Source organism: Euprymna scolopes, chromosome 19 (genome assembly GCF_053919585.1).
Source record: "Euprymna scolopes isolate OS-2025 chromosome 19, ASM5391958v1, whole genome shotgun sequence".
Taxonomy (NCBI): domain Eukaryota; kingdom Metazoa; phylum Mollusca; class Cephalopoda; order Sepiida; family Sepiolidae; genus Euprymna; species Euprymna scolopes.
The window spans coordinates 50,795,742-50,815,179 of record NC_136500.1 but is presented as its reverse complement, the minus strand read 5'-3'; the positions used below and the strand labels follow the sequence as shown (position 1 = coordinate 50,815,179).

The 19,438-nt window shown below is 34.9% G+C and overlaps 1 protein-coding gene across 5 annotated transcripts in view; it reads left to right on the top strand.

The window, feature by feature from the left end:
- The window catches only part of LOC145303573 (WD repeat-containing protein 86-like), a 179,527-nt gene that overhangs the window by 143,689 nt on the left and 16,400 nt on the right, over positions 1–19,438 (top strand). Inside the window, exon 5 of one of the 5 annotated variants that reach the window (XM_080145117.1) lies at positions 6,889–7,193. The exons of 3 other annotated variants lie outside the window; for them this stretch is intronic. In XM_080145117.1, coding sequence (XP_080001243.1) covers positions 6,889–6,981 — 93 coding nt within the window. In that variant the 3' untranslated portion in view covers positions 6,982–7,193. Of the gene's footprint in view, positions 1–6,888; positions 7,194–19,438 lie in introns of those variants that run through there. One more of the 5 variants, XM_080145116.1, reaches the window with a different exon arrangement.

The window sequence follows — 19,438 nt, the reverse complement described above, 5'->3', positions numbered from 1 at the left end:
GTGGAGAGCATAATCTCTAGGTCCGCTTTTATTTCGAGGATAAGGGCCTCGTCTGGTCGTGATGTACTCGATTTTAGCTGGAGGAGTGCCGATTTCTGGTCTCTGATAAAACTGAGAAGTTCGTTACGGGTGCACCCTGAGTAGTCCATTCTACCTGTCGCACGCTTCTGACACCAGTTGTTATGTTATGAAGCGTATGGTGACAAGCAAAAAGAATAGACAACACAGGATTAAGATTTGAACGAACTCAACAATTTATTTTCTAATAAATAACACAGAATAATAACGAGCTGTCCTTGGGGTGAAGATGGCAGATTGTTGTTAGTTGTTGTTATTGTTGTTATAAGGCACGACGAAACCTTCGTTTGTAATAGTAGTAGCAGCAGTGCTGGTCTGGTTATAATCGTGTGTCAATAGCGATAGTTGTTGTTGTTAGAAGGCGCGACGAAGCCTTCGTTGGTAATGGTAGTAGCAGCAGTGCTGGTTATAATCGTGTGTCAATAGCGATAGTTGTTGTTGTTAGAAGGCGCGACGAAGCCTTCGTTGGTAATGGTAGTAGCAGCAGTGCTGGTTATAATCGTGTGTCAATAGCGATAGTTGTTGTTGTTAGAAGGCGCGACGTAGCCTTCGTTGGTAATGGTAGTAGCAGCAGTGCTGGTTATAATCGTGTGTCAATAGTGATAGTTGTTGTTGTTAGAAGGCGCGACGAAGCCTTCGTTGGTAATGGTAGTAGCAGCAGTGCTGGTTATAATCGTGTGTCAATAGCGATAGTTGTTGTTGTTAGAAGGCGCGCCGAAGCCTTCGTTGTAGTAGTAGTAGCATTGGTCGCGACAGCCGTAGCGTTGTGGTGATGGCAAGGCTGGTGGTCCTTCTGCTGTCTTTTCCTTGGCTTCGCTAAATATAGCAAGCACGCGGACGTAGTTGTAGACAAACGGTTAGTGATGAAGAAATTGCCTCCATGTCGAGAAAACTGTGTTTCTTTTGGGTTGTTGTTTTCGCTACGGTGTGTAAGGCATCTAAGCGTTTTGCCCGTAATTTTGTGGAGGTAACCATGATCATGTGCCTCGACTTTGGTGCCATGGTAGCGATCGTAGCGTGAATCCCTACGTAGTCAGTTTCTCCCCAAAGCGGTCAGGAATCATGAAACTTGAGTGGTGGTCGTCACGGTGACACGTGGCAGACAGTATGACGGCGTCCCCAAGTCAAAACGAGATCTAAATCATAACAGTACATAAATTGAAAACTATAAATTATGCAAGTTATTTCATTTAAAGTTCTTGTAAAAATAACAAACTTGGGCTTGGGTCAAAATCTGTTGGTTCCTCGTTCAAGAGGATGATAAATCCTTTGAGACTTGGGCAATTTTTATTATTATTTTTCGTCCAGAAGAGCCTTTTTGGAGAAGATGTTTATGCACCTTCTCTACACGCGTACGCACACGAACGAACGAACACACACACACACACACACACACACACACACACACACACACACACACACACACACACACACACACACACACACACACACTTTAAACCCAAGTGTTGGGGGACAAGTAAATAGATACTATTTTTTAAATGTTTAAACATTTTAGAAACATTGAAATTCAAGAAAATTATTTTATGTCCTCATTTTTTAAGTTCTACCTTTTTCAGTTTAAAATTGTTAAATATTGAAAACGAGTTACAATTACATTTTTCTTGGCCTTCGGGACAAGATCAAAGTGTAGTATCTGTTCTACAGATGCTGCACTTCTATTTCTTGTTCTCTTTCGGTGGAGGAGAAATCCTTCACGACTGAGACAATTTTTATTTTTGTACCTTTTCTCCACGTTAAAAAACGACCCTGGTGTCTAACTCTGTCCCGTGGGGAGGCATAGTAAATAGGTACAATTACATTTTTTTTAATTCCAAATTCACTTTTCATAAAGCAGAAGTTTTTGTTGCACTTTGATAATTAGTCAACATTGATAAATCATTTTGTTAATTTTGTTAATTGTTACTGATTTTAATGTATTTCAATATTCAATATCAATGCTTGTCTTTTGATTTCAAGGAAATCCTAAAAAAAATGCCATTCTGCACTATTTCAAATCATCTTATTGTATAAAACCATACTATTTAATGTTTTCTGTAAAAAAAAAAAATGTGTAATATAATTTAATGAAAACATGCCATCACTGTGTTAAGAAAGCGTTAGAAGTCACCTTTCAACATGTTTGCATCTTGTTTACGTGCTTGCTGATGCATTGTGGTCAAATATTTTTTGTGAATGACAAATAAAATGAACTTTATAATAAAGTACTTCCTTTAAGCTCCTCGGCCTAACGTTTACAGGGAACATGAACTGGAATATATACATTGAGAGCATTGCCAAGGCTGCTGCAAAGAAGGTGGGCTCTCTCTACTGTGCTAGAAAATTACTTATGCCTGAAAGTATCCTGTACCTCTATAAGGCAACCATTCGCCCATGTATGGAGTACTGTTGTCACATCTAAGCTGGTGCATTTGCTGCTTGTCTCTCGCTCCTGGACAGGGTTCAAAAGAGAGTCGCCAACCTGATAGGTCCTGAACTGTCATCTAGGCTACAGCCTCTGTCCCATCGACGAGATATTGCATCCCTCTGCCTGTTCTACAAATACTTTAATGGTGAATGCTCTGACGAACTGCAAGCACTTGTACCTCCTCGACGTGACTACCTCCGACAAGCTACTAAGTCCCACCCCTTTACAGTAGAGATCCCTAGGTGTAAGAAAGCCTTTTACTCCAATAGTTTCTTCCCCAGAACTGCAAGTCTTTGGAACTCCCTTCCGGGATACTGCTTTCCCAACTGTACTGATATGCAGAAGTTCAAGTGTAATTTGAACACACATCTTTCTACTCATCTCCCTTCATAATGCCTCCACAAATTGTCCCCGATAGTAGCCCCCTACTTCAAAGTGGCACTTGCCTTGTTTGGGGTGAAGATTGAATAATAAAAAAAAAAATTACAATTTTATTTCCATATAAATACAATATTTAAGACTTAAGATTTAAGAAGTGATCTCGACGATTTGCCGGTCACTGCCAGAAGAACAAACAAGAGCTGGTGAGAAATGTATTACTGTGGACCCCACGGCATGGGTGCTTGAACATAGGATGACCTAGATCCATGTAATACAGCAAATTGCACAGAACACCAACAGTGATCCTGAAGATCTGGGGCAGCTGATGGAGAACAGGGAAATCTGGAGAGAGAGAGAGAGAGAGAGAGAGAGAGAGAGAGAGAGAGAGAGAGAGAGACATTGGTCCTAGCAAGGAGCCCGACCAGATAGTTAGGTACAGATTGAGACAAAATTCCCACTAATAGTACCAACAGAAAGATTGCAAACAAGATGAAGCAATGTTGAAAACTGCATCAGGATCTGTTATTAATTATAGTAATTTCTTGAAGTTTTTAAATTTTGTTGACTGGGGCAACCCTAATTAACTGGACCGAGCCTTAGTTCTGGTCATTTAGGTTTTGTATAGTCTGTGCGATATTATCTTATTTTCTTTACCTTAACATGTAAGATCGTAACGAGAAAGTTACTTTTTTGTACGTTTGTAGCTTAACACTAACTCCTGCCCCCTCCTTTCCAATGAGGTATTTAGATGATTATCTTATTTTAATCAATTCAAAATTTAGAGTGTGGGAATCAGTTTCGTATACAAATTTAATATGAAATGATTTCTGGTTCTCAGACCATTCTAGAGTTTTAAATATTTTTAAAAATATTTTTAAATATATTTTTTACCACTAAGCTTAATTCCGAGTGGTTGCCAGTAAGGATTAGATTAAGGATAGATTTAGTATCAGGTTAGAAGACTGCAGCAAATATCTTTTTTTTAATAATTTATTGAAATCATTTGAAAAATAATTAATCGTGCTTTGTGAAAAATATCACTTTCTTGCAATAATTTAATAGCTCCTTCATTATCTCTTACACAGTCATCCAGTGTGAACATGATTACAATAAACGAGACTTTTTGCATGTTGAAAACGGGCAAAAGTTATAGCCCGTTGACTTGGAATGGGTGCTTTATGTCAAATTGATGGTTCAATATGTTTAAATTTGTGCTCATTTTTTGTATTTAATTACTAACCCCTATTAATCCTTAACTGTGCATCAAACGGATATCCTCAATATCGCCCCCCCCCTCAAAGGTGGAGTAAATGTGGGATTGCTGTGAGTAATCCCTATTTATTTCTATGCATCAAACATAGTATGGTATCCGCTAGATGCACAGTTAGGGATTAATAGGGATTAGTCACCGCAATACCACATTTACTCTAGAAATTTTTTCAGATATTACTAGCCCGATCTGGCTTAAATTTTGTGTGAACCTTTTTAATGATAAGGTGCAGCGAACTAACTGTTATGTATCCGTTCGATGCACAGAGATTAATAGGGATTTGCCAATATAATACCACATATACTGGAGAAGTTTGGCATATAGCACTCATTCAAAATCAACGGCCTTAAACTTTTGCTCATTTTTAACAGGCTAAAATGTCTGGTCTATAATATATTTCTCTTGGTCTGTCTGTCTGTTGCACTTTTTCTCGAAAACTATTGGCCCTATCTGGCTAAAAAATTGTATAGACATTTGTTATGATAAGGTGCATCGAACTAAGTATTGTGGTATTTGTTCGATGCACAGTAAGGGATGAGTCACAGCAATACCACTATGCTATTCAATATCTTACATAGACAGTCAGTTAACTTGGAATCACAAAAGAGTAAAGTAGCCACATTCCATTTTAAGGAAAAAAACAACGATTTATTATCTCTCTGTAGGACAGGTAAAAATCTTAAAAAAAACATGGAACAAACAGGGTGAGTTTCACTGCGATAACAAGGAGTAAACAAGTAAAGTATGCATGGTCCCCCATGAGTGCACAGTGAACGAGGCATAAAAAAAGTTCAGCATATCCCCCCTCCCTCTATTTAGCCCCAAAAGTCCCCAGGGGACGTCAAATCCTGGTGAAAATGAACAAACAGCGCAGTTTTAGGCCTTAACATATGCATATTTGAATTCTGCACCATGCAAAAGAAGAAATGACTAAGTCCATCATTTGCACCCCCCCATACCACCAATTTAACCCCAAAAGTCCCCAAGGCCTTAACATATTTAAATTTGAGTTCAGCAATATGCAAAACTGCTAAATAAACATACACAGAACATTTTGGACAAATATGGTAAAATAGTCCCAAAAATGGAATGTTTTTGTTAGCCCTAAAAGAACCCCTGGAGCACACCCAAGAGTTAACGCGAAGTATAGACATACAAAATTATATAGAAATGAGTTAGTTACAACTTTTCGAGTTTTATAAAAATCCAAGGCATCAATTTTTTTTAATAAGCACAAAAGTGTAAATTTTAGCCATTTTAACCTGAAAGGCACTCCTGGGGGGCAACCGGGGATTTGCCAAAAAGTCTGTTCTGTTACTTTTTTACTCATATCATGTTTAATGTTTGTGGAAAAAAATTTTAAATTCCAAGCCGTAGTTATTGAGAAAAGTGCATGAAGTCCACTCTACTTTTGTCAGGGGAACAATAAGTAAACACTAAATAAGAGGAAAGAAGCATAAAACGAAAAGGAAGAAAAAGGCGAAAACTTATGCAATAAATAATGCTAGGATGCGAGGTAGAAAATGTACGGTGGCAATGAATTAGCAAGCTAATAAGAAAATGGTAGCAAATTAGAGCTAGCTTAAAATTGCATGGAAATAGAAAGTTACAAAGGAAGATACCGTCAATAAAAGAGCTTGACAAGTAGATTCTATTTAAACGATGAAGAAATTAAAGTAAACATAGCAAAATTTTGTAGTAAGGCTGGGGAACGGAGCGAGCGTCTGTGTTATAAAACGTGATCAGCAGGAAAGATAAAAAAAAATCCGCTGAGAAGAGCCAAGTCTTGAAGCGACTCCATTGCCGAGAAAGGGATAAAAAATGTACTGAGAGTAGTAAAAAAAAAACTTACAGATTCAAATTAGTTTATTAAAGCTTTAACACACGAAAGAGAAAAAGAATAAAGATAAAAAAAAAACTGTTAGAAAGAAAACAAATAACGTAGCTGCGAGACGAAAATCCACGTAAATACAGGACACATTAAAGACTGAATTTATCCCATGCAAAACATGACAATTACATTTATTCAAGAAGTTTGACATAAAATATCCATTCTGGGTCAATGGGCTAAAAAGTCTAGAAATTAGTAGTCATTTGGCATGAAAAAATATAGTAAATATATTATAATACCATCGAATGACATTATAATATATTTTAATAGAATGGCATAATAATATATTTTAATAGAATGGCATTATAATATAATGTAATAAGATGGCATTATAAAATATTGTAATAGAATGGCATTATAATATATTGTAATAGAATGGCATTATAATATATTTTAATAAAATGGCATTATAAAATATTGTAATATAATGGCATTTTAATATGTTGTAATAGAATGACATTATAAAATATTTTAAAAGAATTACTTTATAAAATATAGTAAATAGAAACTCATTTGGCATTATAAAAAGTTTCGTGTAGTTATCCTCACATTTTACTTTTTACGACAATATTTCACAACCGGGTTTACTTGTATGAATAAAAAATTAAAAAATAAATGATTTCATACAATAACATGTTTTTAAATTGTGCTGAGATGTATTTATGAGAATTACCCTAAAATTAATATTGACTTTTTCCTGAATGATTTCGTTGCTTTGTTGTATGCTTTGCATTTTCAAAATGTTACAAATCTCTTTTGGCTTTTTTTGTGCTTTTGCCTATTTTGTAATATTCTTTCTTTTCTTTCTTTTCTTTTCTCCTTGAAAAAAAAAAAAAACGCCAGACTGTTGACCAGAAACTATTTTCCGGATCCTTTGATGGATCCTTGCGCGTCTGGGATCTCCGTGGACTAAAAGAGGACCCAACTCCTAAATAAATGCCAACAATCTTCTTGGTCTCCATATTTACACATTTATTGTTTGGAAAATGGCTTTAACAAAAATTGACTGAAAAAAAATATATAGAGAAAAAAAACAGCATCCAATTTATTTTCAAATGATAATAAAATTTTTAAAATTAAAAAAAAAATCATATCCAGTATGGGAAATTTCTTAATTTAACGTTCATACATTGTTCCAAAGCAACATTTTCTATAATGTTAAGGGCAAATGTATGTATGTATGTATGTATGTATGTATGTATGTATGTATGTCTCGCAAAACTCTAAATATACGAAACAAAGTCCCATAAAGTTGATATTTTCTTGATTTGTATTGCTCCGGGTGTATAATATCTAAAATTTAGAAAAAAAAATTTGTTCCTTCAGGATAAACCGGTTCAGGTTTTATTGGCAGGGGTAGATTTTTCATTCCTTTTTCTATTATTATCTACTAATTTGAAAAGAAATTGACAATTCATTATTCAGGAAAAGAAATGGGTCAGAATTTTTGAAAATGTTAATTTTAATAGACGTAAAGTTCGAATGTCATCTATCGTTTCTTATGTTTCTCTTCAGAGCTGGAGTTCAGGTGGGGTAGAAACTGAAAAATTGTTAGAAGTGCTTTGATTTTATTTGGGTGGTTTTAGTGCGGCTCCACAAGTGCAGGGAGAGATAAAGAAATCGGAAAGGTTGATTTCAGCAGTGCTCGTCTTGATTTTATTTAGATGATTTCAATGCAGTTTTACAGGCCTTCTAAGTTTTCGTTTTACTCCTCACTTAAAACGGATAATGAACTTTACAGTCTTTCTTTATAATAATTTATACAAGGGGTACTTGGCCTTGTTCATGAATTATACTACCAATATTAATACACTATTATTAAGTGATATATCTTATGACAAAAGTGCTCAATATAATAGAACAGCATTGCTCGAGATTAATAACTTTAGGTTCTTTTTTTATAATTTTATAATATTTTATACAAGAATAGGTACTTGGCATTGTCAAAAAAAAAAATAAAATAAAAATAATAAAAATAATAAAAATAATAATAATAATAATAATAATAATAATAATACAGTTTTACATTTTACATTTAGTATATCTGGAACCATACTTTCTTAATAGACGTTATTTATTCCTTGAGGGTAATCTTTTAACAAAAGTGGTATATTTTAAGATAAAAGTGCTCAATATAATAGATAGGGCAGATGTGTTTAAATGCAGCGTTAGCCTTTATTATAATGATGAATATAAGAAAAGCTACTTGGCGCTACATAGAAGAAGTAATATTATAGTACTACATATAGTAAATGGTATATATTAATAATAAAAAAAATGCTCAACATCATAGATAGAGCAGGTGTGTTTAAATGCAGTGTTGCCCAGGAGAAATAACTTCTGTTTTTGTTATGATATTTTATATCTAGCAAGAACACGGTGTTATCTGGGAGCCATAATTATAACACAGTATCATATATGATAAGTGGTATAAGTTAATCAATTGAAAGTGCTCAGTATCATGGACAGAGCAGATATGTTTAAATGCCGAGTTGCTTGGGAAAAAACAATGTCACTGTGTTTTATTATATTATTCTATATAATAAAAGCTACTTGGGGTTGTCTGGGAGTCATAATAGTTATACTCTATTACAGTTGGTAAGTGTAAATCCATATGTATATGTGTTTCCATCTTAAAGACAGAAACTAAATAAGATACAGACTAAGAAACTACATAGGATACATACTTATGATTTTTTCATTCACTTTTTAATTATTCCGATATTCATTTTTTATCCATTTTCTCCATTCAATATTTTCATTAATTTTGTTCAATTCATTTTTTCTCATTTATTTTTTACTCATTTTCTTTCATTCATTTTTAAAAGAAATTAAAACAAAATTACCTTTTCAGTCACGTTTTCATTCATTTTTATTTCTTTTTATCATTCAATTTTTTAATTTTTTTTTATTCATTTTTCCATTCTTTTTTTATTCATTTTCATTCATTTTTTTCATTAACTTATTTTCATTTACATCCCATTTATTTTCATTCAATTCATTCTATTCAAATTAATATTTTTTCATCCCTTAGTTTTCATTCACGTTTTCATTCATTTTTTCATACAATATTTTCTTTATTTTTCATTATTATTTTTATTTTACTAATTATTTTATTTTTTCATTAACTTTTCATTATTAATTTTTTATTTGCATTTTCATTCAGCTTTCATCAGTCAACTTTTTATTCGTTTTCATATATTTCTTCTCCTTCAGATTTTTATACATTGCTCTTATTAATTTTTTTTTCATTCATTTTCCTTCGTTTGCATTCACGTTTTTTTACAAATTTTCGTTTATTTTTCATTCAGTTTTTCTTGTTGTTCATTCATTTTTTTTTTTTTCATTTTTTAAATTCATTTTTCATTCCTATTTTTCATTCTTTTTATCTATCTTTCTCATTTATTTTTCATTATTCAGCTTTTTCATTCATTTCTCATACATTTCTTCTCGTTCAGTTTTACATTCATTGCTTTTATTGATATTTCTTTCGTTGGCCGGAAGGGTGCGTAAAGGTGCATACGTGAGAGGCGAATTTTAGGGAAGTCGAGGTGTGGACATCCGGTTGGTGAGTAGATAAGTATTGCATGTTGTTATTGTTTTTAGTTGAGTAGCCCACACCGTTGTTTGCTAGGGTGGCGGTGAGGCTTAGAAAATTGATTGGGAAAATCAATTTTAGTAATACGTTTTTAAGTTGCCAGGAAAGTGAACTGTTCTTCCTAATTTGGTGAGGAAGACGGGTTTGGGTGCTTCTTCATCTGTTTCTGGCGGCAGGTTCATGCGAGAGAGATCTCCCTCCGTCCAAGTGGGTTAATGCGGTTGATGGAGACTGTGTCTTTGTTCTTGTTCAGCATTATAGTGAAGTGTTTCTTGGCTCGATGTAAAACGTTGAAAGGACTCTGGTAATTTGGTGTGAGTAGCCTTTTAACTGCATCATTTCTGATGAAAACGAATTATCTTTTCTCCAGTTGTTTGAGGCAAATGTGATGAGGATTCCTGTCGGCGAGGAGGGGGTGTATGTAGTTTTCAACATTTTGTGGCGAAGGTTCTGCACAAATGAACTTGTTGAGGTTGGAGTGGTGTTCTAGGGAGTGTGGAAATAGTGGCCCGGCAGGGAGCCTATGAATTTGAGTGTAGCTCGTTTGCTGAGATAAGATAGGTTGTGGAGTTGGTCGAATACTCTCTTCTGCAGAGAAGGAGGAATGTCCGGTCATGGTGCTTCTAGCGTTACGTCACCATATAATGTTATAAATAATAAATCACAGACAAAGCAATTCTACTAAACACACAGAGGTTTTGCTTTATGACGCCAGATAAGGTTGAATCAATTTTTTGTTTGTCAGCGATCAGGTTCTGACTCGATAAGTTCTCATTCAGTGCATTAATGTACGTTCTGGACAGTGTATCAGCGACCATATTGAATTTTCTTATGACATGCCGTATATCCGTGGTAAATTGGGATATGTAGTCAAGGTGGCGTGTCTCACAAGATGCGTATCTGTCTGCGCTCACATTCATTGCCTTGGTGATTGATTTATGATCGGTATAGACATTGAAATTTCTTCCCTCTAGGAGATGTCGAAAATGTCATATGGATAAGTAAATTGCCGGGAGTTCGCAGGAGAAGGTGCTGTATCTCCTCTGAACATTCATTAGTTCAGTCAAAAAGAAAGCTATCAGTTTCTGTTCTGTGTTCACCAGTTTCTGTTCTGTGTTCTACAACCGCTCCTATTCCGACGTTAGATGCATGTTGTGAGGAAGATTTTGATATTGGGCTCGTTCTCTATGAATGAAAGTTTTGTGAAATTAACTATGGCCGTCTTTGCTGCTTTGAAGGCTTGTAGAGCGTTGTCTACGAGAGTAACTTTTCTATTCTTCCACTTGTTTGTGTTCGTTAAGGGTGGAATATGGTAGAGCAGTTGAATATAAACCTCCGGTAGAAGTTTAGCATACCAACAAAATGTCTTATTTGTCAATGTCGGCATTGAGAATTCCTTGATTGCATTCGATTTTTTTCAACCAGTGGAATGATTCCATTTTCATCGATGCGATGACTCAGGAAATTTATAGTGGGTGCTCCGAAGATATATTTTTCAATATTCATGCATAGGCCATAGTGGGATATTCTCTGGAAAATCTCATCCAGGTGTTTCTTGTGGGTGTCTTCATTTTCACTGGCTGCTAAAATGTCGTCGATGTAAGAATATGAGAAAGGGAGGCCATGTAATACTTCATCCATAAACCTTTGGAAGGTCTGGGACACGTTCCTAAGTCTGAATGACACCTTGATGTACTCGAACAAACCAAAAGGAGTAGTGTCGACTGTCTTAGGGTAGGGATGTCTTCAGGGGCTACCAGAATGTGATGGTAGGCTTTTGTAAAGTCGATTTTGGAAAATACCTGTATGCCTTGGAGTCCTAAACAAAATCGTGGATGTGTAGCACTGGATAACGATCGGGAGTAGTTGGAGCATTCAGCCGTCTGTAATCTATGCATATTCGAAAGTCGGTCCCATCAGGTTTTGGTACGAGATGTAGAGGTGAGGCGTATTTAGATGGTCGGATTATGTCTTACTTTAGCATCTTGTCGAATTCTATTTTGCGAATTCGTATTTGTGTGGAGGAAGTCGTGATGGATGTGAAAATGTCGGCTGGCCCAGGGTCTTCATGAAATGTTGCGTCTGGTGTTTCACTGTGTCAGTACTTGTTATCGGCTGAGTAAGTTCAGGCTATCTTACCAAAATGTGGGTGTATTCTTTTCCACAAGAGTTGCGAGACTGATCCCGGTTGTATTGAATCGCGACAGGGTTCCTACGATGTTAATGTTTGTTGTGTTGTCTGTGAGTGTTCTCGAGTGCATGTGGACAGACAAATTAAAATGTGCTAAAAAGTCTGCACCAAGGATTGGTGTTTTGATGTTTGACTGGGTGAAGATCCAGGTAAACTCGCAGCGCATACTGATGTTGAGGGTTAGTGTTTTGGTGCCGTAAGTATCAATCGTAAAACCATTCGCTGCCTGGAGTCCGAATAAGGTGGCTTTCGTGCTCCTTTTGTCCGTTGGGGGTATGATGCTTATTGCTGCACCCGTGTCCACCAAAAACCTCATGCCATTTTGTTTGTCAGAGATGAACAAGAGGCGGCATAGCGTGTCTTTCCCTGTGTGTTTTGCCGCTTTTATCCACCGGTTGGCTAGTTTCTTGAATTCGGTTTGGCTGTGGTTTGCTTGCAGGGTAGCTTGCATTTTCTAGTGGATGATCCGAAAACGTGTGTGAATAGTTCCCTAAGTAGGTGTGCGCCTGACCATCCTGTACACTTGAGTATGGTTCAGGAACATGTTCGAGTATTTTGGTCACAAATGTTGACCACGGCAGGGGATAATGCTTGAACCACGTTGACGAATTTTGATTTCTCCGTGAAGATTGTCTCTAGCTCTAAGAACCAATTCTTGATGTTGTTTTCATTGAATGTTGGTAAGTGCGTTGAGGCAGGGCAACGCTGATGGAGGGATCGTGGTTGACGTTGTCGCTAGCCATCTTGTTTGACTGTATAACTCACGTCAGGTCACCACTTGTTGCAGGGCTAATTAGTACATTAACCCCGCAAACTGAAGAAAAATTAAAAGTAAGTTAAACACAACCAAAGAAAAGATGACCAAAGCGGATATTAAATTTATATAGAATTTATTTTCTTGAAATAGAAAATAAATAGAAAACTTATCTTCGGCAGAAACGTGACATGTTCATTGAAATCAGGTCTTTTGGCAGGGCTAGTAGTTGTAGGTCTTCATAGGTCCGGGATCTGCAAGCCGGTTACATCTGGCTGGTCGGTGATTGAGGTAGGAGTTGGTCAGAAGCCAGAAAGTTTTCCTTTAGAAAGGCCATGACCTGCACGTGTGAGGTTGTCTAACAACTGAATTGTCCTGAAAATGGCCTCTTGATAAGAGGTGCCCTTAATGAACAGTTGGTGTGGATGACGAGTGACTGATGAAATATTTTCGTTTTTTATACATTGGCCGAAAGGGTGCGTAAAGGCACATGCGTGAGAGGCAAATTTTACGCATTTTGTTTAGGGGAGTCGAGGTGTTGACATCCAGTTGGCAAGTAGATATGTATTGTGTGTTGTTATTGTTTTTGGTTAAGTAGCCCACACCGTTGTTTGCTAGGGTGACGGTAAGGCTACAATAAAAGGTTAATGAGATTGTGAGTTGGCGATGAACAGTACTTTGAAAGAATTGATAATGACGGTTGAGACGGTCAGAATTTTATTATTTATGTGGGCGGCTCGACAACGTGTGAAAATAGAAAGTATCTACTTCATTATGGCCGCTGTATGAAAAAGTGAAATTTGCAAACACGTGTTAATGTAAAAAAAAAAAAAATCGCAATTATATTTTAAACCGGATTTTTTTTTCTTTTTTTTTTTTTCAAAAATGAAATGATACAAAAAAACTATTTTTTTTTTTAATTGTAATTTAAAAATCATAATAATTTTGAAAATATGTTTTAATTAATTACCAAATCAAACAGGGTTTAATTGGTATGATTTTTTTTTATAGTTCTTAAATAGATTGTTAATTGTTAGGCAAATATTTTTATTACATTACAAAGATTAGCGGAATTTTTATTTTTATCATTAATGATAAAAATAAAAATAACTAGTTTTGCATAAAAAACAAACCTACAATGAGTGTTTTTCTTGCTTTAAATGTTGTTTTATTATCCTCCATCCACCTTTCGGTTTGATTTTGATGTTTTCATTCGGCTTTTTTCGGTTGTTTACAAATTTGGTGTCGACAAAAGTTCGTTTTGTCTGCTTTAATAAATAAATAAATAAATAAATAAATAAAAACTGCATCGCTCTAGTGGCAATAATAATCAATAATTTGAATAAATTTGTATTAATGGCCTTATGTATGACATTTGTGCGCTATATTCAAAGGATATGAAATAATAGGAAGGTTTCTCAGTTAAATCCAAAAATTCAGTACACAAAGTTAAGACTCAGTTTAGCTAAATATGGAACGGAAGTCACTAAGCATGAAACGAAATACGAAATCATATGGAACCATTTCTTGTTTTATCATGAAACAATAAAAAAAAAAAACCTTTTATTTTTTACATTTCTATAAATATATTTTTAATATTTAAAATATATTCGTATTGAAATATTTTATTTAAAAAAAGTAATTTAAACTTTCATAATTTACATTTCTACAAATATTTTTTCTTAATATTTAAAATATATTCGCATGGAAATAATTTAACAAATCATTTTTTTTTTTACATTTCTCTAAATAAATTTTTCTTTAATATATATATTTTTAAATCTTAGATAGAATGTCTTTCAAAAATTTTATCACATAATTTCGTCATAAATAATGTATCATAAAACCAAGAATTGAATTACGAAACCTACATCGAAGTTTATTAATTTTTTTTATCGTTTCATGATAGCACAAGAAGTGTTAAAACTAAAATAATTTTGTGAAATAAAATATTTTATATGGTTTCGTATTTCGTTTTATGTTTAGTGACTTACGTTCTATTCCATATTTTAGCTAAATCGTGGACATTTCCAGCGTTTTAACTTTGTGTACTGAATTTTTGATTTAACCGTATTGTCTAGGTTAAAATACACATTGCTTGAGAGAGCTTGTGTTCTTAACATTTGTGTGTTATTCTATATTCAATTTAGTTATTATTTCCTGGGAATGTATTTTTTTAATGTTAAAGTCTTATATAGAGTGTGTTTTTGGAGGCGGCGAACTTTACAATAAAATAAACTACAGACAAAACAATGATCACAACTGCCTTCCAGTGCCCTCATTGTTCAAGACTATGTGCTGCTAAACTGGGGCTGCAAAGCCACCTCCATGTTCATAGATGAGACGGAGAATGCAAACGTCGTCATTGGATCCGATAGACAACAACCACAATTTTGGACAGATAACCCCGTGGCTTGCATGTACATTGTGTAATCTAGAGATCCAGTTTTCGCAAGCCTTACACATTAAATTATGCTGTATTTCAGCAATAACGAGTCGAATGTTAGTCTTTCAAATGGTCTATTGTGTTTGGTTTATCAGTGTAAACCTAGTAATTCATATACACCCAAAGAAAATAATCAAATAGAGTTATATTGCACGAACGAGGTGGCCAGTTGAAAGGTTCATTTTATCAAATGTTTATCTCAATAAATTGGTCATATCATTTGCAATTTGCAAATGTTGCTCGGGTGTTAGTCTCTTCATGATGAATTGCCAAACTAAGCTGAATTCAATCTCACTGTCTGGTCAGGCTCCTTGCCCAGACCAATGTGACTCTCTCTCTCTCCGGATTTCCCTGTCTTCCATCAGGATCACAGTTGGTGTCATGTGTAATTTGCTGAATGTATGTGAATCTAGGTTGTTCTATGCTCGTGCATCCATGCCGTAGAGTCCGCAGCAATAAATTTTCCACCAGCTCTTGCTCTTCTGGCAGAGACCGGCAAATCGTTGACGTCGCTCCCTGATGGTAGTAGATATGGCAGATAGATTGCCATAAAGTTACTGCTTCATGGGATGATCCTGCCAAGATATATAAATATTTTTTTCTTACATAGGCGTCATCATTTATCAAGGCCTAGAGCCCACTCGAGGATAAGGGTTAAAGAGTGTACAGTAGAAATTGATCAATATAGTAATCTTTAGTAATGGAAATTCGGTAAATTTGTTAACTTATATGGTCATCAAAAACTTGTTTACATTAGATTTGAAGACAACCATATTGTAGTCAGTTGGAAAGCAGGAAAACAGAACACAATTCCATAGGTGTGCAGTTCTAAGAAAGAAGCTTTGTTCATGGAATCTATGTTTAGGTTTAGGAACAGATAAAGAGTGGGGGAAATTAGTGATAGTGTTTTCTGCTAGACGGGTGTTTCTTGTGAAAGTTTGTCAAGGGCGGACCATAGATTGGAGCTCAGCCGAGTACTTGCCATGAAAATAATGATAAAGCAGAGACAAACTTGCAACATCTCTTCTGTGAGAAAGAGGTTGCAGGGAAGAGAAAAGGACATCCCCTATGAGGCTACGAAGTCTATTTTGAACTCTATCAAGGCAAGATAAGTCCTTTCTAGCAGCTCCTGCCCAAATGTGGCAACAGTGCTCCATTCTTGAACGTACCTGGTTCTTATATAGATAGAGAATTGCATCAGCAGTGAGATATCTACTGGATCGATAGAAGGATCCTACCATTTTTCCAGCGGCCTTGGCAACAGATTTAATGTATGTGTTCCATTTAAGATCATGAGTAAAGGTCAAGCCCAGAAGCTTGTCAAAACATAAGACCTCCCCCAAGAAGAGAGCCATTTAACACTGTTCGTAGCATATGGGTATATGTTCCGTCTAGCTTTTTTTCCAATCTTTTGATGAGTGTCCAGGTTGTAGCAGTATAAACAAGGACAGACTCAACCACTGCTCTGAAGAACTGCCTTTTCAGTTTGTCAGTTGGTCTTGAAATCCATACTGACCACAGCTTATCCACTGCAGCCCATGTTTTTGAGATACGAATTTCGATATCTCTCTTTGTGGAACCTATGTTGCTGCTCAGATATGTAAACTCAGTGATTTCTTTTAAAGCTGTTCCATCTAGAGCTTTGATCTCCCTCCCTCCGCATTGAAAATCATAAACTTTGTCTTATCTACATTAACGTAAAGACCAATGTCATTTGCAGACTTTTCTAGCTCACATAACAGTGCCACCCATGACAGGCAAACATGCAGAACCTGAACTGGCTAATGGGGCTCTGGCGATGTCATGGGGAGCAGCATGACAGTGACGCACCATGGTGGAAGAACTAAAGAATAAGCTGAACTCCAAATAGTCGATAATTGTCGAATTTAAAACTAAAGAAAATAGAGTTGTCAATTTAAAGTTCGCCGCCTCTAAAAAAACATCTTTTAGTAGTAGTAGTAGTAGTAGTAGTAGTTGTTGTTGTAGTAGTAGCAGTAAATATAAAGTTTTCCAAGTACTTATTACTGTGATGTTATATGTTGGAACTGCTTATCACCTTTTGTTTTGACCAAATGGCAGGGGTTATTCATGAGACACAATCGTGACTCGTTATAGTCCACTTTAGTCCAAAGAAAATGCTTGCTTTTCGTAAGTATTAATATGAAAATTTTGTTTTTCCTTCAAAATTCCAAAAAGTCAATCCATTATGCCCTGCTCCATCTTATTTAAAATTCGCAATTTTGAATTTTCTCCCTCACACGGCGCTATTCTGAATTCGTGGTTGTGGGCCGCCATCATTGAACTGTTTCTCTTGTATCAAACAGCTATAAACAACGTTTAAGTACAATTTGGTGCCTGTTAAGATAGAGTCGACAGATCCGCCGGCCTGAACGAGAATCACCCACCTATAATTTTAACTGTTATTCTGCAATTTGTATTTTTTTACAACCTGACCTAGCGTAGTGTAAACAACTCCAACCTCTCCGTGTTAAGAACGGCTTTAGGAATAAACACCTCCATCCTCGAAAACTATATTACATACTAAAACATACCATAAAAATTATGGGAGGGGTAGAATTCCCGTTCAGGTCAGCTGACAGATCGATTTTTTTACCATATGCCGTTTTAAGCAAAAATAAGATTACGTACTTAATTGCCATGTTGAGAATAGTAATATATCCAAAAGTTACGAAAAATTATCGAGTAGACCAACCGCTATTATGTTTTTAGTAAAAAAAAAATAAAATGAATTGGGGACGTCTTACCTAAACAACATTAAAAATAAAATCGTGAAAGACTTAAAAATATTTTTAAAAAGTTAAGTGTCTCTTTTACATTCACCCACATATTGCAGCAGTAGTTAAAAAACACCAGGCACAACTGTCCCACTGACATTCACCATTATTATTTTATACCAAATATTAAATGCAGAATATGTTGATTTATGTGAATAAAAATTCACTTATATAATCTTTGTTTTTTTTTGTTTTTTGTTTTTTTATTTTATTGCAAAGAGGCTTTATGAGTAGAAAATATTCATTTTTTTATGATAGGTGTGTTGCGAAAATTTAAATAAACTCAACAGTGTGCCGCCATGTAAAAAAGGTTGGGAATCACTGCCTTAGACCCACTAAAGAACATACTTCTTTATATAACCCTTTTCGGATATAGAGAAAAGGGTTTTTATCATCAACATTTCGACGATTACCATAATTATGGGATCTGATTATAGTAACGTATGCTTATCACCAGTCTTATTATTACATACTAGTGTCGGGACGAGTAATCGGAATCAAGAATCAGAACTTTTTGGTGTATTGGAATCAGTATCGGAATCATAGAAATTTTATTCTTATTTTCCGATGCCAAAAACGATTCCTTTAATTATCTATTTTTATTTGATTTTGTTTAAAACGAAATCTTCCACTGCTAGTAGTAATAAGAAAATAAATATTTACTGTTCAGGGTAGTGTTTTCCGTGTTAGGAACGGTGTATTGAATTTGAATTTTAAATTAAAATGCTTATGAAATACGTTTAAAAGCAGGATTACAACACAATAAATGAAAAAATAAATAAATAATAATAAAAAGTATTTACTTGTTTAAAATTTATATATTTTGGAGTTATACTCCTTTGTCAGAATCTTACGAGATTTTTTTTCTATTTTTCCTTGCCATGACGTTAAGTTGAAGAAAAAAAATTAATTATTAATTAAATTTGAATAAGTATATACTTGTTTTTTTTTTGTTGTTTTTTCATAATATTGCATTGCAATTCGTCTCTCAAATGTATTTCATACGTATTTCAATTTAAAATTCAAATATTTACTGATTTTAAACTACCAGTAAAACTAAAATCAATAGATCACCTCCCCCCCCACATACACATACACATACCAGCACACATACACACATAAACACACACATACACATACACACACATACACATACTCAGACACACACGTACACATACACATACATACACACACATATACACACACATACACACATACACACACATACCCACACACATACACACACACATACATATACCCACACACACACACACACATACACATACACACACATACACACGTACACATATACATACACATACACATACATGCATATACACACACACACACACATACACATACACATACACATACATATGGGTTTTTATGTTTGAGAAAATAAATGCATATTTAATACGTGTAAATGTATAAACAATTGGTAATTGTATCGGAATCAGAAAATAATATTGGAATCGTCCCATCACTATTACATACTAACTCGAACTCTAATTTGTTAATTACCAGGTTGCCCAGCATTACTTAAATATGATATTTTGATTAATGCAGATTTTGTATTTATTATTATATTATATTGGACCCAATATATAGT